The sequence below is a fragment of the Lonchura striata genome, chromosome 2, assembly GCF_050655825.1.
Source record: "Lonchura striata isolate lonStrDom1 chromosome 2, ASM5065582v1, whole genome shotgun sequence".
Taxonomy (NCBI): domain Eukaryota; kingdom Metazoa; phylum Chordata; class Aves; order Passeriformes; family Estrildidae; genus Lonchura; species Lonchura striata.
In genome coordinates this window covers 150,097,877-150,122,721 of record NC_140704.1, presented here as the reverse complement: position 1 = coordinate 150,122,721, position 24,845 = coordinate 150,097,877, and the positions used below count along the sequence as shown (strand labels likewise).

General features: G+C 36.4%; 1 protein-coding gene across 3 annotated transcripts in view; it reads right to left on the bottom strand.

Moving 5' to 3' along the window:
* The window catches only part of KHDRBS3 (KH RNA binding domain containing, signal transduction associated 3), an 87,789-nt gene that overhangs the window by 20,061 nt on the left and 42,883 nt on the right, over positions 1-24,845 (bottom strand). For 2 of the 3 annotated variants that reach the window (XR_013339652.2, XM_031504112.3), the window contains exons 5-7: positions 23,953-24,092; positions 14,772-14,964; positions 2,739-2,821 (exon numbers count right to left, since the gene is read on the bottom strand). Coding sequence is in view for 2 of the 3 variants with exons in the window: in XM_031504112.3 (XP_031359972.1) it covers positions 2,739-2,821; positions 14,772-14,964; positions 23,953-24,092 (416 nt within the window). In the remaining variant the exon portion in view is untranslated. Of the gene's footprint in view, positions 1-2,738; positions 2,822-14,771; positions 14,965-16,309; positions 16,421-23,952; positions 24,093-24,845 lie in introns of all 3 variants that reach the window. The other variant, XM_085572595.1, reaches the window with a different exon arrangement.

Below are 24,845 nucleotides of genomic sequence, written 5' to 3'. Positions count from 1 at the left end.
GGCCATTTAATGTCCAGATTAAAAGAGCAATAAAGGAGAGTCACACTGTGTGGTGCTGAAGACTGAATCTGAGAATGCACTCCTGTGCACCTCCAGCAAAAGATTTGCAACCTCTTAGAGATCTCCAAAATTCCTAGGGAAATTTTAGGTCCTATTGCAATTTTCTGTCTTTAACAGATGAATCACTAAATTAGCCAACTATTTAAAACAAAAATGAAAATTTTAGCTGTTTCTGCCATATCACATATCATTGTTGTACACCTGTGAGCATTAAAACCTGTTCCTACACTCAAACTTAGTCATGTACTAAAAACTACTGCAAGTTATTTAATCAGACAACTCATTTTCAGTTTACTAGCTATTCCTCAGACTTCCTCTTTAATACACAGTATCACTAATATCACAGTATTTCTAGAGGAATCAGTATCAGGAGACATACTAGAAATACTATTACTTCAAGATTACTATTTTCAACTTAGAAAAGGAAAAAGTTATTTCCACATGCTGGTCACCAAATGATGCATTTTAAACACATCACTGCTCTCCATGTGCAAATGCAGTTTCTTTCTTGCAGTTTTATGAGGGCAAAAAATCAAGAAGGCTAAAGGCTAAGGCTAAACTATGAAAACAATGCACTTTGCCCTAATTTCCTTCATAGTAAGGGCATTGTAATTCTCCTAAATATGTTAAGTATCTCATTGTGGTTACAGAATGATATTCTGCAATATGGACTACTACTTAATATTCAGATTAAAGACAGGAATGCTGGTCTAGGTAGCTCAGATGGCTGTTTATAGTTATTACTTTTTGCCTGCCAACACTATCCTAAAAAACTTTCTGCTAAGCCAGAAAATATGACAGAAAATGAGTGCTGATATCCTGTGAGAAATGTGCAAGTGAATAATTTTGTGTTTTCTTTTTCTACAGAGCACTTAAGAAAATTAGGGGGGAAAAGTAAAATAATCATTAAGAAGATAACAAATTCATTAAAATTTAACAATATGTGTATTGTGAAACAGCAAGTAAAATACAAAGTAAAGCAATCATTTTATGAAATATATCCTTCTAGACAGCTAAGCATGTGCAAATATATATAAGAATATTATAGATATTCTTATGCATTAATCCTTTGCAAGAGCAATTTCATTCCTGGGGAGATTTGCTTTTTTCCTAATTTTAGTTCAAAGGAAGAAAATCTCAGTGAAAACTTTCTCAATGTGGGGAAAAAAATCAAATCTAAGTAATGTTTAATTTTGGCTCAGGCAAATTACTTTGTAATGAAGTCCAAATGTTTGTGTGTAATAAACCCGTTTACCAACACAACAAACAAGAAGGCAGAACAGAATTACCAACATAAAAGTTGAGGACTACTTTGGCAATTGTCCTCTGGGAAAAAAAAAGTCCATTACCAGCAACCGTTCTTGAAATGTAACACTCTATAGGATCTCATATTTTGAAGGTTCTACACTGCATATTTCTTAAGTTATATTTTTATCAAGCTTAGAGTCTGTAGGAGCCAAGTATCAGACACAAAGGTAAATTCCATTATTTTAGCTCTCAACAATAATGACACTTGAACCTTTCACTATGCTTTTTCACACTGAGCACAGAAAAATATTCATTTCCACAAGAAAACTGAAGTTGGTGTGACAACACTACAGCAGAGCAGATGCCAGCTGTAAACAGCTTTGCTCTCAACTTTGCTGTGAACAGTTCTGTACTATTTCAGATAAAGCTGCATTGTAAATCTTACATATTTAGCAGAAGGTAGAACAAATCAGCCTCAAATACACTATTACATCTAATTCACCACAAGAGATTTATCAACTGGCAACTCAGTAACCCTACCTCAGAGGCAAGTAATAATATTGCCATAAAATTTTGGGACATTGTCAAAGACACTAAAACATCTACTATTGAGCAAATTACAAATTCTTGGTCCAAGAGAAAAAGAATGAAAATAAATTACAACATAGTTAAAGGTGGACAGAAGTTCTGTTTCCAGAAGTGATGATCATCCAAACTGCTACATTTGTAATGGGATTTTGCCATGAAGTTCAAACCACATAAAAAAGTAGTTTGTACTTCACAGCATGCTTCCAGCAATCGCTGGGTCACATTGTTATTCATGGAGTTGCTAAATAGTGACTCCTTCAGGATAGCAAAATTAAAAAAAAAAAAATTAAAAAAAAAAATGTAAAAAAATATTGCTGAAAATGAAGTTGGAGAAGGAAAACAAATGGCAAGAGATACAAATTTGTCACAAGGAGTTCTACAGAGGAGTAAAACAAACTGACAGGAGTATTTTTCTTACAGTAAAATACAGGTTAAATACTTGAATATACCTTTGTAAAAGTAGTAAGATAATTTAATCAGTTGTGTTTCAGAAAATTCAATACCTTCTATAAAGTTGTCTTTTTTCTCCTCTCCCCTCCTTGCCCACTCCTCCCTCCCACAACAAATCTGGGCTAAATTTCCCTGAATTTCCTGAACTTTTGAAAACTTTGGTTTAGGATTTGCCATCACTAAAACAAATTCTCAGTTCTGTTTCTTTTCAGCCTCTCAGAAATTTAACTTTTATACTTATGTGATATTAAAGACAAGTAACCTGTGGGTTATTTCTAAAATCCTCTCATAAAATTTTTGCTGTTTAAGATGAAATTGAAAATCTCTAAGTAAAATTAACTGGCCAACCACAGAATTTTTCAAATGAAATTGCAGTTGATTTGGAGGCTCACCTTTGTGCTTGAGTGCTATAGCTGTTATCATAGGAATCGTAGCTTTGTTCATCATAAGCAGCTCCATAGCCATCATCATACTCCTGAAATGACACAAAAGATGCAATATTTACTTCAAGCACATTCCAGAAACAGAGCAGTAACCCAGTTCTACATGTGAAAGACAACACTCTCCTGAAATGTTAAGTATAACATATGTGCACCATGAAGTGGCAAAATCTTGAGATTACTTCTACCTATACATCTTAGACTATAATTTCTCTGAAGCTATTTTAAGCTATTGGCAGTGTGCTTCAGAAATATTTTTTTTTTTTCATTAACACTGGCTTGTGCAGATGACAGTACCAGCATTTCATGTCTCTGTGTTCTTGAGTTTGAGTGAGCTACTGATCTTCAAGAAAGCTCTGGGAAGCATGTCAGGAATCAAACCATCTGAATAAATATTGTACGATTGACTTAGGTAGCTGATTTATTTCTGGACAATAAACTCAATTCTATGTAACTCTGGATAGGAAAGAACTTCCCTAGAGATAAGACTAGCAAGAATGACAGTTTTACTGCTCTGAATGCCCTCTGAGTAGTACTCTTCAACTTGTAGGAGTTCAGCACTGAACAAGAAGCTGTAAGTAAGGGTTTCTTACTTCTTTCCACATTATTCACACTATTTAAGTATACAGTGTAACACTTCTCAAAACAGTGCTGTATTTGAACACCCATTAGAAGAAACTACTAACCTCAGCCATATAGAAGTCTAGGATAAAAACAAGTACAGTGATTATGTGTTTTCACAGAGAAGAATGAGCTATAAAAATCTGAAGAACTATCATCAACTTACTGTTTTGTCCAGTAATACACCTAAGTAAGCTAAACACAGGAAAAGCAGAAATGGCACATCTACTGCACTGATTCCTAGGATATCCTAATATCTAAATCCTGTCTAAATATGCCAAAGACCTCAATGGATATTTTAGGAGTATGTTCCCAAATGAGAATCACCTAATGAGAAAACACTTTGAAGACTGGGGGATCAACCTTCATATATGTGTGTGTATACAGTGTATACATTTAAATACAAATATATGTATATAAAAATGGTGTTTTCTGAATAAGTATGCATCCAGTCCTGGCAATTAAAGGATAAAGAACCATTATTTTCACAAATGGAATGTCTAATAATCTTTTAGCAGTGACAGAACACAAAATCAACAATCAGTATCAATCTAGATAGGAACGACAAAGGATAGATTGTCTCTCTCATAGAAAACATCTCCAATGATGGGAATATGACAGCTTGCTGTAGCAGAAGGCAGTGACATCCTCAAAACAACTGACAGAAAACCTAATTTCCTGTGAGTGTTTAGCAAGTTTTCCAGTCATTTGAATTTGCTTCTGTGGAAAACAGGCAACCTGCCTATCAATAGGCTTCACCACTGCTAGATCAGTGCACATGACTGTTTCCCAGCAGTGATCAGGTGAAGGGTGTCTATGAACATTTGCCAGCACAGCTGAGTGAGTTTATTCATTGGCTTAGAAGAAGAAACTAGGACTCTTTCAACTGTCAGTTGCATGGAGATCCATGAATAAACAGTCACTTGTAAAAGGAAATGCATTTTCTTTCAGTAATTCACTGTTCTAAAACTAAAAATTAAAACAGACTCTTAGGATCTTCTTGCCCATCAGATAAGGGTTTTGTTGATAAGCCACAGACTAAACCCCAACCCCACTGTCTCCTGGCAGTTATTCCAAACAGGCATTTTATTACTTATTGATGCAATACACAGACATCTGTTAACAATACAAACCCTGACCAACAGCAGAAGCTGCCTGAGCCAATTTCTTTGCTCTGTTCCAGAATATTTAGATGACATTTGGTCTCCTCTCATAGACTCTCCCAACTGTGAACTAGCCATCTTAGGCATCCCTAAGAGAGGGTTTCAAACTTCAAACTGGGCACACCCAGCAGTGGCAACAAATGAAAGCAGAGGACAGAAACTAACTTTTTAATGTGTTAGGAAAGCTTTGCCCCTAAGGAATAATTAGAGACCTCTTGAGCAATCAGTCTTCTCATTCACATTTATATTAACTATTTCACTGAAAAAATGGGTCATGAAAGAAAGATGGTAAGAGACTACTTTGAAGTTATGGCGTTTCTAGGACTTCTTGAAAACAGAGGAACAAATAAATTTGAAAAGAGAAGATCCTTCATAAGATGTTCAGCAGAACAAAAGGAAGATTGGGGGAGGTCCATTCTGTATCAGACTGAATTACTTCTTTTATTAGCACTAATCTTCCGGAGAATTTTTGCCCAGGATTCATCACTGTTTGCCATTCCACATGTTAATAAATTGACAATTGCTGAAATTAAGCCCTGCATTATGATATTGTTGATGGTGGTTCTTAGAAGCCTCGTATGGAAAGATACCTGGTTTGTGGTTTATACGTGGGACTCCTGTCAGAATTTAAATTGTCAACCTGGGCTTTTGAGATTACTGTAATCTACTTAAATAGATCAATTATCTTTTATTGATGTATTTCATAGAATCACTGAATGGTCTGGGTTAGAATCGACCTTAATGATGATCTTGTTCCATCCACTGTCCTGGACAGGGACACCTTCCATGTGTCCAGACTAGACCAGGTTGCTCAGAGTCCCACCCAACCTGGCCTCGAACACTTCCAGGCATAGGGCAGCCACAACTTCTCTGGGCAGTCTGTGCCAGAGCCTCGCCATCCACACAGGAAAGAATTTTTCCCTAATATTTACAATCATAAACCTCAAAGTTCACACTAAATGCAAGATAAATACATGCAACATGCTCCAAAAATAAAAAGGGTTTGCTCTCAATAGTTTGTTCTGTTAAGAAATAAGAGATTCACATTCCAAAATATGTGTTTGCTCCGCACAATTCCCTTGAAGTAGCAATTAGGCAGGAGCAGCTGAAGTATGTTTCAGAGCTTTCCCTGAACTAGGTCTGACAGTATTTGCTCTTAGTCATGCAGTATTTGAAAACTTTCTCTTTCAGGAGGTTACAAATAATGTCAACCAAGACAGAATTTTTTACATTTTAAATTAAATTCATGCTACTTGAGTATTTTCTTTCTGAATCAGACTTCTAGTGGCTTCAGTGAATGTTTTCTTTAACTTTATTTAGTATTTAGGTGAAATATCCCAGGCCATCTGGCATGTTTCAGTGCTATAAAATACCATGCTGACTTAAATGAAAATAACTATCATTTTCACACATGTATAATGAAAATGGACAGAACTGAACTCACACACACAGAGAGTCTGTAGTAAAATACACCCTACTAAGCCCAAGCATTGCTATACAGATTTCTTTCTAGTAATAACAAAAGAGTTATACTTTCATAAGAACCTTCTCATTACATTTTTCCTGCTGATTTTTGGGCATCTTTCAGGTACTTATAAAAGCATTCACTTTCATATTTAAAGCCATTATTCTTCCCATGAATTACAGTGTCTGTATTCCTTCAATCTACTACACATAGTACAATGGACTCCCCTCTCTATTCATACTACATATGTCTATAAATAGCTTGTCCTAAATGTACTCAGATGTCAGAAAGTTTACTGGTGAACCCATATTTCATCTCCCACTTCAAAACTCAAAAGCCCACACCAGATCATGTCTTCATGACATGAACAGAAGCCTTTTCTTTGTTATTCATTATTCTACTTTTCAGGATAACCTAGAAAACTTAACTCTTATCAGATTAGTCTGATCAAAAGGCAGCAAGTGTGCTGAACAGTCTGTGCCTACAACAGAAATGTGGGGGGAAAAAAGAGCTGAAAATGCTGAAGTCCTTTTAAACTACAGGTATTTATCACCCAACATTTGAAATATCTACCAGGAAGGTATCAAGAGCAACTGCCTTGACTTCAGGCTTAAGAACCTTCCCCCAAAATAACAGAAAAGCTGGAGCTGCAACACTGATAATCTGAAAAGAACATGAAATTACTCTGTAAAAATCTCAAAGCTTAATAATTAAAGTCCTTTATTAAGCCAACCTAGAAGTGTTTCTACTTAAAGAGAGCTTCTGCCTGTAGTGGTCTCAGTGATGGTGCCCACAGGTGAAATAAATCCAAAGAGCAGCACTGGTAGCTGTAATTGCTCCATGTAAAGAACAGACATTATTCATTAATAGAATCAAAGGCAATGTGTAAATATACACCATTTAAATATATTAAGTTACTATCATGGGTCAAAAAATGATAAAAGCAATCTTTGCCACAACCTCTGCACTCCCCAAAACATTATAAATCATGCTAAGCCTTGCTCATCAGTGATTTTTAATTAAAATAGTACTCTGAACAAACCCTTGCAAGCACAGAATAGGAAATGGTGGTGGTGGTTTTAAATTGGAATCTGTTGGCAGTGACAATGACAGACTACTGTTTGGACCCTCTTTAAGGAAAATGAACAATGCTTCAAAGAACAAGACAGAGAAACAGGAAGAAAGAAGTGGGTAATAGTGGCTTTTAACAGAAAGGCCATTTGCAGAGCTGGGAAAAAAGATCATGAAATCAATAAGAAATCAATTTTCCAGCTGTTCCCATCTAAGGAAATCCATCCAAGTGAAAAAAATAAGGACACTACCACTACAGCTAAAATGTTTTCTTTTTACACTCTTTCTTTTCCTCACCATTCTCTGAAATTAATACTTACACCACTACTTTATCCCAGAACAATGGAGGAACATATTCACTTTTAGATAAAAACTAGCAAATTAAAAAAAAAAAAGTTTATGCAGAGATTAACTTGAAGGAGACAACACAAAACATCAGTTCAATGAACTCCTTTTGGCAAATTAGAACTGTAAAGGGAAGGAACAGCCATTTTGTTACATGGGAGTAACATCCCCCCCTCATTTAATCAACAGGGAATATGAGGCAATCAGAGCAAATATGGGCAGCTACAACCATCTTAAGTCTGAGCACCAACATCAAGGACATTAGCAGCAAACATGCACAGACTCTAAGCTCTTATTTTGGAGATTTTCATCTGTTTTCCTCCAGAAGGAGCCTAGTGCATATCCATCCAGATCAAATAAGGTTTTCATAGAACGAGAGATGCAGGAGTGGATTGTTTTTCATGCACCTCAAAAAAACCCTGAGGAGTTGCTAATGAATATAGACAGCAGCATTTAAACCAAATTACTATCAGACCAAAACAAGTCTGGTTTTCTATACACAACAGCAGGGAGCAGTGCCAGAATCAGGAGGACTCATTCAATAATACCAAGTTTCAGATAAGCAGCTTAAGCTAAAATACTTGGAAAGGAATTTTATAGGAACTTTTTAGGTGAACATTGAGTTAGGCAAGGGGAAAAGCTGTTCAGTCTTTTTTCCAAAGCACTCCACTTTTTCCACTGCCAATGTCACCCCCATTCCTGGGAAAATTGAAACATTTTGCATTCTCTCTCCATCTCATCCTGAAAATCCCAGAGAAGATACAAGATTTGAAATTTAAAAAAACAGTTATTTGAAGGGAATGAAATATTAAAACTTTTTTCCCCCCCAACATTTATTTCTTCTTGCTTGTCCTATTTATATGAAAAAGAACGTTGTATTGGGAGAAAAAAAAAAGCCAAGAAAATGTTTTCATGTTATGAATTTGCTTTCCAGAAGTCTTACACAAATTCCCCCTGAATTTATGAACAGTATTAGCACTTCGAAAAAGCCAGAACTCATTAAACAAACTGCTTAGAAAATGGAATAATTCCTAAATGGAAACCACAACATTATCCACAAAGGGGAAAAGGGACATCATGGACAAAAGATAATTTCTCTGCTTCTTAGAGATTGAAGCTAACTCAAGCCCTTTTCCAGGAACCCGAACAAAAAGATTCACATTCAAAACAACTAAACAAATAAACTCACTGATTTAAAATGCTGCATGTCATTAGGAAGCTATCAACATTCACAAGACCCAGGTAAATTAAAACATGGTGTAAATCTTGGAAAGTGACACTGAAATTATACTTGAACTCCATGTCTTATGCCATCTGAACTAGCCCTTACTTTCACTAATATTTTGCTACCTCAACTTCTAGCTTTTATTTGTAAATAAAAAAATTGGGGCTTTTTATATGGTATACAGAGATTTTTCTCTTGTTTTCCTACAGATCTTACCTTCTTCAACCCCAAACAACAAGTGAATGTTAATGAAAAAAATGTTATTTTAAAAACAGTTCACCACTCAAAATCAGCAGTGTATTAATAGCTCCAAGAAATTGCTTCCACATTAATCCTAATTTTCAGTTTTTCAAAATCTAAATTAATTATGATCTCAATAGGGAGATAGGGAATTCAAGCTTAAGACTGGAGATTGAAAGAGAATTTGCACTGGCTTTCTAAGGAAGTGAACTAAATAACAGGATATGGGTTTTCCAATGGAATGGGCTCTCCCCTGTAAATAGTAAAATTGCAATTATTATTTTATCTAATGGATATACCTTTGTACATATTTTGTAAACCTTTGTACATATTTTGTAATAATCACTAGATCATTAAATTAATTTCTTAGCCATCTAGACAAATATTAGTTGTGAATCAACTTTCCCTAAGGTTTACCAAATTTGTAGGATTTCCTGCAAAACCAAAAGGACAGAAAATGCTGTCTGTGCTGGGACAGTATCCTGGTGGTCAGCACATCATCTCCAGAGGGAACCAAGGGAATATGAATACCTCTAACAGGAATTTGAACCACAGGCCTTCCACTACCAGAAAAATACTGAGATTTCACCTACAAAGAGACAGAGCAACACACCATCTGCTCATTATTTTAGGTGAGATCTTGTTAGATGGTAGGTTATGGTAATGTTTTGGGTCTTCCCCATTTCTCACAGGGAACAGGACAAGCATAGTTTCATAGTATTGTAATATCTATCATACACATGTACTTCACAGTACACATATAGTGCTAATTACAGTCTCACAATACAGACAGTGTGAGAACTACAAGCTTGAGTCTGAGGTCTGCTTTGTTCATCAGTTAAAGCAATGGATTTCTGGAAATACCCAAATATGAATGCTTCAGGAATTATAAAGCTTATAAACATCCCTAACCTTTATGGTTTTGAAGAAAGAAGAAATAATAAAATGTAGATTTTAAAGAGTAGGTTTTGAAGTTTGTTGCTGTCAGTGACTTTTTTGCATCCACTGTTCTGTACATCCTTTTGAGTGGCCTGTATCTGTAACCAACTTAAAATAATCTTGAAATCTAATTGGAAATAATTTCTAGTGCTCTTTTTCAAGTTACAATTTACTTAACATTAGAAAGGCTCCCTTGGTCTCTTACTGATATACATTCCCTCTTGGTTCCATTTCTTAATACACAAAGCAATGCCACTGAAGCTTTAGCTGCTAGAAATTACACATGTGGTCAGTGCATCAGAAAACTCTGCCCCTGAGTTAACCCTTGTTTGAACACAAGAAAACATAAATAAATTGGCCAAAACCAGAAATAAAGCTCTGCCACAAATTTTTCCCAGAACAGAGAGGAATATTTAGATCTGACAGTCTTCCAAAGAAGTGGTGAAGCAAGTCTTGGCCACAACATACATTTTTTAGTGTAGATATTCCATAATGCCAGAGCAACAGGTTTTAAATTCATGTTTAAAGTTTTTAATGCCTAAAAACTTGATTATGAACTCAGATAAAACTCACTTTGCATTTAACACAATTAAGCAGCAAAAACAGGACTTGACACAGCATCATCACAAATATATTCATGCAAAGTACAGAAATGAAAGTGTTGAACAATATTTGCAAAATATATGCCTTTATAAAATGAAAACAGCATCAAACAAAAACCTAGTCTTAAAAGGCTTCAGTCTCACTGCTGTGTTGCTAATTTGGAAAAAAAGCCTCAGAGAAGCTGCGAAGAAGGCAACAGCAGGGCAAAGCCAAGAGCAGCAAATCTTACGAGACAGTAACTGAGATTGAGCAGTTCTGTTCTAACCTATGTTTGACTCAACATTTGCTAAGGAATTGACCCTACACTGTTACTAATTTCCTGCTTATTGGAAAATTGTAGAAAAGCTTAAAATTTTCAGCTAGTACTTAAATACAGTTTCTATTTCTTATCATAGTGGAATAAGATGTCAGCTTAAAAATCTATAAAAATATTTTTATCTATTATGCAGTATAGTCCAATGAGTAGAGAAAAAAACCACACTTAATTAAGAGAAAAATGTTCCTGAAACCATCTGTAAGTTCTTCAACAAATGTAGCATCTACCTAGCATGGTTTCCCTCATCCAACTAGTACAAAAATAATCCTGGCCATGCTTCACACATCACAACACGTTTTCTCCTGACCTAAGCAGCTGAGGAAAGAAAAATGAGAGTCCTGTTAGTCTTCAGAGGAAGTTTATCACAGCAACCAGAGCAGTGAGTTCAGAACAGCAACCGTAAAGCTGGCTGGCTGTAGAGGCTGGAATTTTTCCTATATAAGCTGATGCTACAGCTATTAAAGACTCAGTCTTCAGAGAAAATGATAAGGAACTGTCATTTAGTGGCTTCAAGAGCTTCATCATGGTACTAACAGTGTGGTGGGGTCTCAGGAGGAATGAGTCCTGCAGCTGAGACTCATACATAAGTGAGAATGGCAACAGTGGACTGGGAAACTACTTATATTGAACTGAAAGACGTGCCACTATTGCTGCTAGCCCAGCATGTTCTGTAACTTCTGCAGAGAAAGCCAAAGCATTCAAAGACCACCAACGCAAAGAAAAGCTGACAGAAGACAGAGGCAGCTCACTCTGAGCAGTGCTTTCTGTAATGGGCAAGATTCTGGAACACTTCCCTGTGGGCTCTAAACACAGGACAGCAATGTTCACAGTTTTCTTGATCTTACATCAAAATGCATCTCAAATTAAGGACTTTTTGCCTGTGATATTTTTCCCATGTGAAATACTGCCTCCAGAAGTAACCCTTCCAATTTTTTCAGAATGAAATAGGCATTCCCTTTCCCATTTTGAAGATAACTATTTAAAAAAAACACAGCTATTTAACCAAGTGGAAAGAGAGATATCAGGATAAGCAGGAGGCATTTGTGGAGTTCACCACAGATGTTAAAAATTCATTGGTTTCAAGGACTACACAGAGTTAGCAAAGGGAGTGAAGGAAAAAGGAAGCTGTAATTCATTGGCTGTAATATGGTAGATTTAATAGCACTCAGCAGAGGAAATGGGCAAGGACTTTACATACTGAGAGCCCTAAATCACCTTTGAGATGTTCAGTTACAGGAATGAGTGGTTCAAAGATACCATACACAGAGTTTGCTTCCTCCTGGACTTGCACAGTTTCACATCAGTTTAATGAGTACAAAGCAAAGGCTTGTAAGCCTAAAGGAGTGAAAAGCTTTATGAATCCTCAGGACTTTCCAATCCTCAATAGAAAGTCTTGTGGTTGGTTGATGCCAACTGGACATCAGGTGCCCAAAGTAACTCTGTCACTCCCCTCCTCAGGTGAGGTTATGGGAGAAACCATAACGAAGTCTCATGGCTCAAAATCACTCACCAATTGCTGTCCGAGGCAAAACAGACCCAGATGGGGGAAATTAGTTTATTACCAATGAAATCAGAATAGGATGATGAGAAATAAAAACTCAGCAACATCTTCCCCTGCACTTTTCCCTTCTTTCCCAGTCTCAAATTCACCCCAAAATTCTCTACTAATCTCCTCACAGCAATGCAGGAGATAGGAATGGGGGCTGTGGTGAGCTCCTCACCCCTTGTCCCTGTTCGTTCCCACCAAGGGATAGGACACTTCCCACTTTTCACCAGCTCCAGCATCAGATCCCTCCCACAGGGACAGTCCAACACAATTTTCTCCAATATGAGCCCTTTCCCTTGGGCTGCAGCTCTTCATGAACTGTTCCAGTGTAGGCCCCTTGCATGGGGTGAGGCCCTTTAGGAACAGATTGCTCCAGACTGTGATTTTTTCCCCTCTGAAATGCATTATCCCAGAGGTTGTGCCACCACTGCTGGGCTTTGGCTTGGTCAGCAGCAGGATCACCTTGGAGCTGGCTGGCACTGGCTCAGCTGGACACAGCAGAAGCTTCCAGAAGTATCTCACAGAAACCACCCCTGCACCCCTCTGCTACCAAAACCCAATATACTTCTAAAGGTTTCTTGTAGCCTTTCTGGATATCTCAGTCTTCAAAGCTCTGATGGTGCTTAAAACAGCTTTTGGTACCCCCAAGTGTTTCTGATGTTCTCATTCTACAGACACTTCTCAATCAACAAGACCTTATTCTGCTTAGGTTGGCAAACTAATACTTTAGTATTAGACATAAGTAAAGAGAAATTAGTAAAGAAGACACAGAAATACTACTAAAGACTCACACCATGCTCCCTTAACCTGTGAAAGAGAGTTAAGGCACTTAGATAATGTACTGCAAACGGACAGGTAAAAAACACCAAGCATCAAATTTAACACTGAACACGCAACACACCAATGGCTTATGTCCCTGCTAAACATTCTTCTAAAGAAAAAATAGACCATCTAGGACTGCTTTTTCAACTACAGCTTTAAGTACTATATATATCTATCTAACTATATGTATCCCTGCTAAGGTATCTTTTTTGGAAGATAAGTGATCTAGTTTTCAAGAAAATTCTTTTTAGAAGTTATTTAGCTCAGCACTATTTCACTGTACAATGCTATTTTCTAATTATTCTCCTAGAAGTGAAGCGTACTTCAGTATACTGAGGCAAAGAGCCATTACTTCCACACCACTTCTACAGACATATTCTGCAAATAGCAGATCATAAAGAAATATAAAGTTATTCAAAGAGGTTTATATTCTACCATCTCTCTATGTGTTCTAGAATGTATGTCCTGGAAACAGGTGTACAATGAGGATTGATTCCTTGGAAAGCATTGAGAGAGAACCACTTATTTGTAGTACCCACTTTGACTAGCCAAGTATAGCCAGGGGAAATTTGGGCACATGGTTGAAGTATTCTTCCTCAAAAATAATGAGCTATATTAACCTCTTTTGAATTTTTCAGTTATATACATAAATGTTTACATTAACAACACTGAACTTCTTCCCTTATAAAGCTACAAATGTTATATAGAAAGCTTCCTGCCAAAAGGGAAAAAACAGGTCTTTGATTTAGATGGTTTTGGTGGGAATCTTTGGAAGAGGAGAGGTGACGGAGGTAAAAGAACTTTTTAGAGAAAAACAAAAAAATATATAAATAGCAAAGATTTTCAGGAACACAGAATCTCTTTTTTTACTAGTCTAAACAATGAAGTCCAGACACACTTGGCTATAAAGAGGGCACACCAAATCCTTTAGGATTAAAAGCATTGTCCGTGAAGGTATTATTTTTCTGTAAGACGAAATTCATTTTTATCACTATAGTTTTGACTTAATGATCTTTTTTCTCTATCTTACTGCTCTGTAAGTTCAATTTAAGCTTTCCTTAAAAATTCATAACTGCATGATTTTGTCAAATATAACAAAAATTATTTTGATATGATTCTACTGTTTAATACACTAAAATAAAGATGAATATGTATGGCTTATTGAAATACACTGTGCATTGTTAAAATTTTAGGATTAGTTCTGAAGCTCTCATAAAAATACTCCACATGTCTAATCATTAAACCACTATATGACCACAAAGATAAGCTTAGGAAGGAAGATTAGAATATTATTCTGTTTTAGTTGAGAATTAAAAGTCTACAACAATCATTATTTTTCAGATTTTTTGGAAAACAGAAACCTATATTAAATATTTAGGAGGTACATAACTATTTTGCCAAATGCAATGTAAATGTCTTTATGGTGGTATATACATATAACTTGATTTTTCTTTTTTAATTAAACAGTTCAAGCCTGAAATGATAAAGAGAGATGACCACATTTGTCAGGATGTTGGGTGCAGCACGTTCTTAGGTGCCAATTACAGAGATTGTACAGAGTTCTGAAGGGATCTGACCTCTCCAGAAGGACACAGGCTCCGCGCACAGCACATGCACAGCTCCACTTACGTATTCCCCGTAGGTCTCCTGCGCCGGGGGCGGCGGCAGGGGCCGGTACCCGGCTGGGGGAGGAACTCCTCGTGCTCTGGGTGCCAGAAGTCCCCGGCTCCGACTGACTGGTCCTCTGCTGGGAGGGACTCCCCTGGGAGCTGGTGCCCCTCTGGGCACTCCTGCTGGTGGTGGAGGCACTCCCCCACGGCCCCTGCAAACACACGGATCACTCACCATTAAACACCATAGCCAAGCCTCCCTTCCAACACCTCCCTCCCCCACATGGTGAGTTGTGCTTTGCTAAAGCCAGAAAAAGTCTAGAAGAGATTTAGAGTTTGTCCTTTCTCTGTAGGATTAAATCAGATTACACGTTATGCAAAAAATGCGGGAAGACACAAACTCGACGCGGGATTCAGCAATGAACCTTACACTGAGTTGAGTCATTCTCACACACTCAGACACACCCAAAATAATCTGCTGGAATCAGTCAACTTCACTGGGATTTGACTTCAGTATGTGAAATCATAAGCACAGAGTAACAGCTTCATTTGAAGGTGTCAAGCTATATCATATTCAAACCCTGCACAGAGGAATCAGTTGCCACTCCCATGAAAGTTTCTGAACACAACCCAAAAATCACACTCAGTGCGAGATATTGAGTGCATCACAAAAAGAACATTTTCTGCTTCTGAAGAGATTTCCATCTGTTTCCAGGAAACATCCAAACATAACGAAACACACAGGGTGATTATAGGATATAACCTGATGTCCTACACACACTAAAGAACACTAAATAATAGTATATTTGGTCTAAAAATTCTGAAAGTGTGATAGGCACTATCTTGCATTCCATTACTTTGGACACTTAACATGGATGAAAAATAAGACTTCAGTTGAACCAGTTTTCAAAAAACATGATCCATTTAGAAGTGGCTTTTCCTCCTACCTCCCTGGAGTAAAGGGAGAGACTTAGAGGTACAATCTGTGAGAAATTTGCATCATTTACTCTCTTTTAAACAGGACATCTAAAACATTGCTAATAGACATCTCCTTTTTAAGGAGATCATTTCAACCCATGAGCTATAATTGAGTTTGAATGGCTGCTACTGGCAAATAGAATTGTTCCAAAGAAGACAAACCCTTATCATACACTCTAACAGACACATAGAAGGAAACAAGGCACAAGCTCTACCCTTTCTACTTACCAAGTCATTATCTAATTAATCTCAAGACCAATAACTGAGTAAAAATGTCCCGATTTCAGTAGAAATTTCCAACTTGAACAGTATGACAAAGATCCAGATTTGGCCTCGTGATTTCCTATCCCATTTCATACAAATCATATAATTTCATATCAATAAATGAATCAGAAATCAAGGCAGACATTTTACCACAAGTAAGTAGTATTTCAAAAACTGCATCACTGAATGAGGAATGCAAAAAACGTAAAGATACAATGAGGATAGATTTTATTAATTTTATTACTGATCAAAATACAGTCACAAACTATTTTAAATAAGCCTAGAGAGGAAATGTTTTAAAACTGTGCTTATTACTTGGTTTTGGCTAATCTGTGGAATGCCTCCTCAGGATAGGGTACCAGCTGCTTATTTGACTTCATTGTAGTGGGGGCAGGGGTGAGCAGTGAAATTTCCAGACACAGCCTGCTGAAGTAATATAAAGAAATAGCAAATGTGATACTTTGCAGGAGAAGCCAGAGAACGGGGAAATGAACCTAGTGGTATAAACTATAGTCAATACCAAGTCAAGAAAAAAGGTCAGTAAAAAGATTCAATAATCATTAGGCATAAAATCATGACAGCATCCTTAAGGCAGGGTGCAAGTGAAAGCAGGAAATGGGATAGGCTGAAAAACATGGAAAAACATTTAAGGGAAGAAAAAAGTAGTTTTTCAAGCTAGTATAATCTATTCTTGAGAAGTAATTAGAAATCAGATCCATGTAATGAGGTCTTTTCTGCATTTCATAAAACAGGATTGGAATGGTGATGGGCAGGAAATCGTATTTCTCTTGTATTATGAGATCATTTATGATCTTAATTTTCATAACTTTGTTCATTCCTCCTACAGGATCTCTTAATCTGAGATGTACGATTCTCATGTTACTGCAACAGGCTGGAGGAGACTGGAAAACAACAGAGACAGAAAACCCAGTGACAGGAGAGTTCAGTCAGCACCACATGGATTTAAGTTGTATCAGGTTATGATGCTAAGAGAAAATTTTTAGAAACTGTAAATTGTTGTTTCTTGTAACTTGCATAAAAATTCATAAATTGTAAATCCTTTTAAGAATTGTTATTTTTAAAGAAGTTATAGGGGAACTAAAGAAGATTGACTACATTTACAATGAACAGACTCAAAATATAGAGGAACCACTTGAACGGGAACCTTTGCAAAAACAACAGATCTGTTCAGGTATTGCTTAATTTGAAAAGGGCAGCTACACAAATTATAATTAAAAATGCTTAAAAGAGTAAAATGTACCTATATGGTATGGGGAGACAGCAATTCTGTGAGAAGTCGGAGCAAATAGACAATTATCAAAAAAGAAAACTTGAGAAAGGGCAATAGGAGTTCAATAAGGCTAGAACAGGTTTTAAAAGAAATATCACTTGAAAGACTGAACCCAACTCTAACCTCAAAGGAAGAATCCTAATAAAACAAAATACTCAGGAAAGCAGGTCCAAATAACTGAAGTCCTTCAATTGTCCCAGAATCAGGAAACCTCCCACAGTGAGCCTCAATCACCAGTGCAGATCAATTTGTATATATGAATAGCTACATGCATATGTACATTAAAATTTTGCTACACAATCAAGAATAGCTGAACAAGTTTCTCATGCTAGAGCTGTTCTTACAGTAATCCACTGGATAGTGCTGCCAATGCTTTACAGACAAATTCCAGAATGAAAGAACAAATAAAAAGATGTGCACTATTTTTCAATAAACTGCAACAGAGGTTCAGATGCCTACTCCAATTTGTAGTTGAATCCCAGCCTGAATGTTTTAGAAGAGAAAATTGCTAAAAAAATCCCCCCTTACAGGAGGGGACACTTGGGAGTTAATACATACACACATATTAATTTATATGTCTTACCAGATGTATACATCTTATCATATAAATTTATATATCTGCAGAAATGAATAGGTTCTGCACTGTGACTGCCTACAGAACATCTAGAATTATTATTGGCCCAGAGGTCAGGACACTAAAACTACAATCTTAGAAAGCATAAGAGTACACATGAAACTTCACTACTCAATTGTGTGTGCTCACAGACTTGTTTCCTAAATCAGCTTCTTTCATAATTAAAAAACCCCAAACATAAAATAACTGGAGGTGCATCAGAATCTATGTCAAAGATGATGAGCAGTCTAGAACCATTCACATATCAGCAACAATTAAGGAGATTACGGCACTTCATACTACCAATGATAACTGAGGCTTATCTGATGGGTCCAACAGGAGCATCAGAGGAATGGAGAAGGCTGAGGAGTGCCCTCAGCACAATCTACACCTTTCTCAAGAGGAACAGTGGAACAGGAGGTGCTGGGCTCCTCTCTGGTGACCAAACACAGGACCAAACAAAACTGAATGAAGCTGATTTTGAAATTTCATTCCTTCCTGGACTTCTCATCTCTTAATCAACTACTTTTGAGGGGTATCCATCTGCTTCCAACGACTCTAAAGAAACTGCACAGAGGGACTGTTCTCTACCCTTTCCCTTCTACAACTATCTCACCTATAATTGAAAGAATCTTTGTGCAACTGCTAATAATTAGAACAATTATTCTACATATTTTATCCCAGCTCTGTTTTATCACAAAGATACCTTACCATCAAATCAAACTTTTAATGGACCACTTCCACTGCTTGCTTCTTTGCCCAATGACATCCTTCTGCAAGCCAAATTTCAGGTGCCACTAACTCCCCTTGTCTGTGCTGTGAGACTGCCAATTAGTTTTATTTCCTTTATAAAACCTTTGTGATGAGTTACACATTATCAAAGTTCGTTTGTCAGCCCATTGTCAGCTTTCACTACCAGCTCATTTTCTAAAAAGATTTCTTACAGGGACAGAGGTGACAGAAGGACTTCAAAAGCACTAATCTAATCATTGATTCCCACTGAAATAGTATTTTACCAACTTACACAACTTAGATACTTTCTCTTTGGCTTTTGTTAGCAATAACATTTGACATTTCTACTTTCTAGTAGTCCCACAGAGTTTCTAGGATTTATTTCCAGCAAGCTACACTTGCTGTCCTTGCCCACAGTAGCAGGCACAGCATCTCACTCACACTCATCTCCAGCGGCCCTCAGCAACAGCCACTTCTGTCATTTCATTTAGCACTTTGCTCTAGAATCACACTGATTTTTATTTCAAGTTTAACCCTTCACTGGATGGCTAAATTGATAAAGTTATTCTGATCATGAAACCCCAACTAGAGTCAGTTCACAGATTTTCTTCACTTTTAGTGAAATAAAAAATTGGAACAGTTTGTGCTATGAAGATCCTTTTCACTATCTCCCCCCAGAAACATTACTTGGAAGAATAGCTTAAAAAAAAAATACTTGTGAAATTTTGGACCAGTTCTTGAACACTACATTATTCCATGAGGAAACACTTGAAATTCTTTAATTTTAGCATTTATAGTTCAATATATCTGCAGGCATTTACACTGTTCAATAAATTGATCTAACAAATTTGGTTACCAGATGCCGATATATTATCTTCATTTGAGCACAGCCAGCTACATTCAATGTTCCTCAAACAGTAAATATTTGTTTTATATTAGACATCAGAAAAATAACAGAGCTGTTATTTCAGTGCTGGCATTTTAAAATACTAAAACACTGATATCCAGATACAACTCAGATTCCTGACCTTTCATCCTTTTTGGAAAAAAAAAAAAAAAGCCACCATTGAGCAAAAACTCTTACACAAGTTTTATTTCATATTTATATTTCAAAACAGTAATACATGTGTTCATGTTTCAATTTTGTGGAAAATGGGAGATCACAAAACTAAAACAAAACACAGTGCACATTAATAATATCCACCTTTGGCCTAGATCCTGAGCTGGCTTTGTCAAATATTTATTTTGTGCTACAGAATCTTTTGCATTTCGCTACCTACATGTTCTCAAGAAAAAATGATTCTTCAATAAAAGAAACCAGTTCATTCCAGACATGGCAGGAGCACAGCTGGAGTTGTGAACACACAGAAGCAGTGATCCACATCAGCTCATCTTACTTCTAACATATAAGACAGCAAGTTCTAACTCATTTTCTGTAGCCATTTTATTTTTCCCCAGACAGTGACAGTCATTCAACTATTAGGACTCCAGCCATGCATAGACTGAAATATGAATAATAAATAGAAAAGTAAAAAAAAACCCTCCACAGCCTCTTGAAAGCATAAACAGAAATCTGACATTTCTCTAATGAGACTATTGTTTTCAAATACAATCTCTCTTAATTTGGGGGTGAACTCAGCCAGCTCTACCTTATTGTGGCCTTTCAATAACTAAATGGAGCTGCTTGTAAGAAAGAGAATAATTTTATCAGGGTCCCTACTGATAGGATGAGGAGCAACACCTTTGAATTGAAGAGGGCAGGTTAAGATTGGAAATAACAAAGGAATTTTTGATGAGGGTGGTGAGATAACACTGGAAGAGGTTTCCCAGACAAGTTGTAGATGTCCCATCCCTAGAAGTGTTCAAGGCCAGGGTGGGACTTTGACCAACCTTGTCTAGGGGAAGTTGTGCTGCACATGGTAGGGGGTGAAATGAGATGGTCTTTAAGGGTCCCTTCCAACCCAAACCATTCTGTGATTCTAGCTCTGTTTTCTAGCCATAAGTGACATGAAAACGTTCCCTCTCTTGCCATCTTAAAGTATCAAGGAACTTTTAGACAAACTCTCAGACTTATTATCATCCTCTAGAATTTAACTGTTCTAAAACATCTTAGTTGGAGACACAAATGAATGATCCTTGAATTTTATTTTTATTCTTAAAATAGTATGAAGTTTTAGAGAGAAATGCTGCTTTAGTTGCAAAACTTCCGTAGAGGTGTACATTAACATGTATAGTCATGGAAAGGTTTGGGTTGGAAGAGACCCTAATGATCATCAAATTCCAGCTCTGTTGCCATAGGCAGGAACACCTTCCACTAGAAGGTATATGTGTATTTTAAGTCTTTAGTTAAGCAGAAATCAAAATTCACATTTTGGTTGCTATCATTTATAATGCACTGATTCAGGATGGGAATACACATGCAGTAAAGAAACATTGATTCCTAAAGAGTTACATTTTCTAGTTTCACACCATAGCAGCATCACATTAAACACCAAGGATCCTTCTAAGCTTGCTATCATAAATTAAAAAGCAACTGGTATGATCATTTTATACAGCTGCCTCCAGAAAAGAATTTAAGATAAGAAAAACAAAGGAATAGAAACTGGACTTTCACCACTTTCCCTTCTTTTTGTAGAGAAGAGGGGTTATGTCAAAATAGCTTAAGTGCTCAGCATGAACACAACAGAAAATAGAAGTGCTGTGATTAAATCTGAAGGTCATCTTTAACAGTATTAGGGACAAAACCTGGGGCAAGGTGGGGGAAAAGGAAAGAGCTATAGGAAGCAGCTATATCCTCTGAGATCAACGATGAAAAAAAACATTCCTGAATGTAAAGCTCACAACACACACAGCTCTTCCAGAACAAATTCCATCCAAAAAACCTTACTCAGTTCTAGAGTAATAAAAATTTAGTCAAGAAAATCAGGAACAATCCAGAAAATGAATAGAGATGCTAAACCACAACCATTAGGAAATTACTTACCACACACAGGAATGTCTGCACATAAACTAGAATTTTTGTATGCAAAGATAAATGTACTGTTTTCTACAAAATAAAATTTTGTTATGGAACTAAAAATAGAATTAATAAGATGTATTATATTGTGTCTGATGAGGAGCAAAAAAGGCATAAATTAGTACTTTAACTGAAACTATTCAGGAGTAATAGAGGTTTCAAAAGTGGGAACTTATCAACAGGATGTTTCATGTATAAAAGGTGGTAGCATAACACCATTCTGCAGATTACAAAGAAAGGTTAGGATCAAGGTTTTAAACTTCATTTTGCAAGTCTTCTGAGGCTTTGCTTCAACTTCTTCTGGATATCTCAGGGATGCTGCCTATTGAAACTGTTTTATCCAACTCTGAGACAAAGCCTTTAAAGCTTTGCTTCAACAAAAGTATTATTCATTGAAATGCATTTCTGCTAAAAAAGAATCAGAGCATTATAACTGAGTTTGAGATCTTCAGCTCAATGGCTGTAGAATCTCAGTAGCAATAAAATTGAACTTCACTTAAGGAACATGCTAACAGAGCACTTCAATTTGAGAGAAAAGTCTCTTGGAGTTTAAGACAAGCCTTGAAGTTAGGACAAGTCAAACAGACACCCTTTAACTTTCCTTTAGAATATATGTGAATAATAGTGATAACAAAACCACAGTCTTTTACTGTTATCTCCAAATCAAACACTAATAGCGTTTAAATTTACCCTGAAAACACTTCAATAGTTGTAAGACCAACTCTGCAGTATTCTGTAAGCTCTGTAACAGTATACCTCTTGCATAAAATCCAGATTTGAAAAAATAATTTATCAAAGTCCAAAGGACAGAACTCGTGATGCTTGAAATGTAGTACTCTAAAAAACTACTTACATATGCACATACTAGGTACTAACAGTGTAAATTAGTTATCAAGCTTTGGTGATAGGAAATGACCAAACAATAGCTTCTGTATCCCAGAAATATTACCTGAAGGACATGGAAAATGAAATAAACTTGAAATAGTACTGAAAATGTACCCGTACTGAGAGTCTGTAGCAGAATCATTACAGGCATATATGGCAAAGTTACAAACAGCTATTTAAGAAAACAAAATACCCAAAAAAAAAAACAACCAAACAAACACCAAAAAAACCCCAAAAAGCTCCAAGACCGAAGAGGTCTCCAATTTGAAAGAACTCTCATATGGCTAATGACAATACCAAGTGGTGAATCTTGGTATATAATTAACACTACTCAGAACATTAAAATCAATAAAATCAGTACATATATTTACACAATATTACAAAATACAAGAACAATTTGATGACAGAATTTTTTCTCCCAGCACACAACCCACAGTAAGAATAATTTCTTTAAATTAAGATTCAATCTGCATTGCATTTGAATAATTTTCAGGATACATGTAACTAAGCAGATCTGTATAAATGAAATATTTCCTTAGTGCAGCGTAACATACTTCCATCTGAAATAAAATGCTTCAGGGTATTTTTAAGAAGTTAGTTTACAAGAAATGCACTGAAACAATAAATTAGTTTACAACTTGCATTCAGAAATGCAAGTTTCAAGTTGCATTGACAAGAACTGTACACAAAACAGAAGAAAAGATCACCACAGTTAACAGTCACACTTAGGTGCTGCAGCCACGATCCCTGTATTCTGTAACATAAACAGTTATGAACTTTATTTATGTTTTATTTTCACTCTTCAGAACTTGAAGGAGTTTCAGCTGTCATCTCAGTACTACAGTGAAGATGGGGGATGCTAGAGGAAAAATAATACATCTCCTGTGATAAAGAAAAACAGCAAAAGCAGAAGACTTTGCCTACTCCCAAATCAAACAAAAGCCACTTTTCACAAAGTGCCGCTCAAAAAAGAAAATCCAAATTCTACATGCAGAGCACTTCTGTATCATTTCATCATGACTATGAAAACTTAGTAATACCATAAAAAATAAAAGCATACTGTATCAGTTGGAGATACTGCCTGAAATTCATGTCAATTGAGGTAAGAGATTTACTGCTGTGAACTCCATAGGGCCAAACACAGACTGCACCTAAGAGTAGCTCAAGGCTAGAATAAAGTTGCTCACAGTAGGATTGAACATCTCCTATGCTGTGCACTGCTTCTTTACAAAGGCAGCATTCAAGTTCCACAAGTTCATTTTTAATTCAGTCCAAGCAAACTAAACTTCCATCGCTAACTGTAGGTTGTTTCCCTGACCTTTTGCTCTTCTCTTGGGAATCATTCATGTTGTACTTGGGGGAGAAATTGTGTTTGAAGGGAAAAGCTTGAAATACATACATTCCAATGAAATTCCACGTACCTGGACAAAGCAGGAACAGGTACTCCTCTTGCTCGCATCGATCCTTTTCCACGGACAACTGGAACTTCTGCAGTTTCTGAGCCACCATTTAAATATGTTAATTCTTGAAGCTGTGCCTGTCTGATTTCATCGTTGTAGTCCTAAAACAAGGGGGAGGCAGAGTGCAAAAAAAAAAATCAAATTGTTTACCCACCACTCTCAGCAAACATTGCTCCTGAAAGTTTCCTCTCAAAAAGATGAACATTCCACTGAAAAAGTTTAATATATATAATAAGATAGGAATAATATTCAGTCCAAGCATTATTAGAGAATTCTACATAATAACTGCCATTTTTGCTCAGTTATGTTTTTCTTTCCCTTTGCATATATTTTTATGCAGCTTTACCTATTAAAATGGTAATGTTAAAATCCTGTAGAGATAGGAGGAAACAACAACAAAAAAAAAAAAAAAAAAAAAAAAAAAATCAAGATCCCACATTCCAAACTGAGATCCAGTTTGTAATTCCAGCTGTAGAATGACTGTGTATGAAAAGCAGGAAAAAGAGGAGAGAGAGTGAGTTGCAGAAGAGCAGAGAATAAATACGCTGTTGAGAACAGCACATGAAAATGAAGGAATAGATTAAGAATCCACACTTTTTAAGTCAGGAGTTATAGAATAAACACAGGAATTCATTCAATACACACATGCACTGTTATCTAATAAGAGCTCAAAAAATTAAATTCTATAATATGTAATGGTAAAAATGCCAAGGACATATGGCTTATTTCTGTCTGCACAAATCCTCTACTCTCAAGGACTATCAAAAAGAAAGTTCAGGCTTTTACACACAGAATTAATATGGTACTTCTCAAGCACAGTTTTCAGGGACCTTGAGTCAACCTCTGAAACAAGT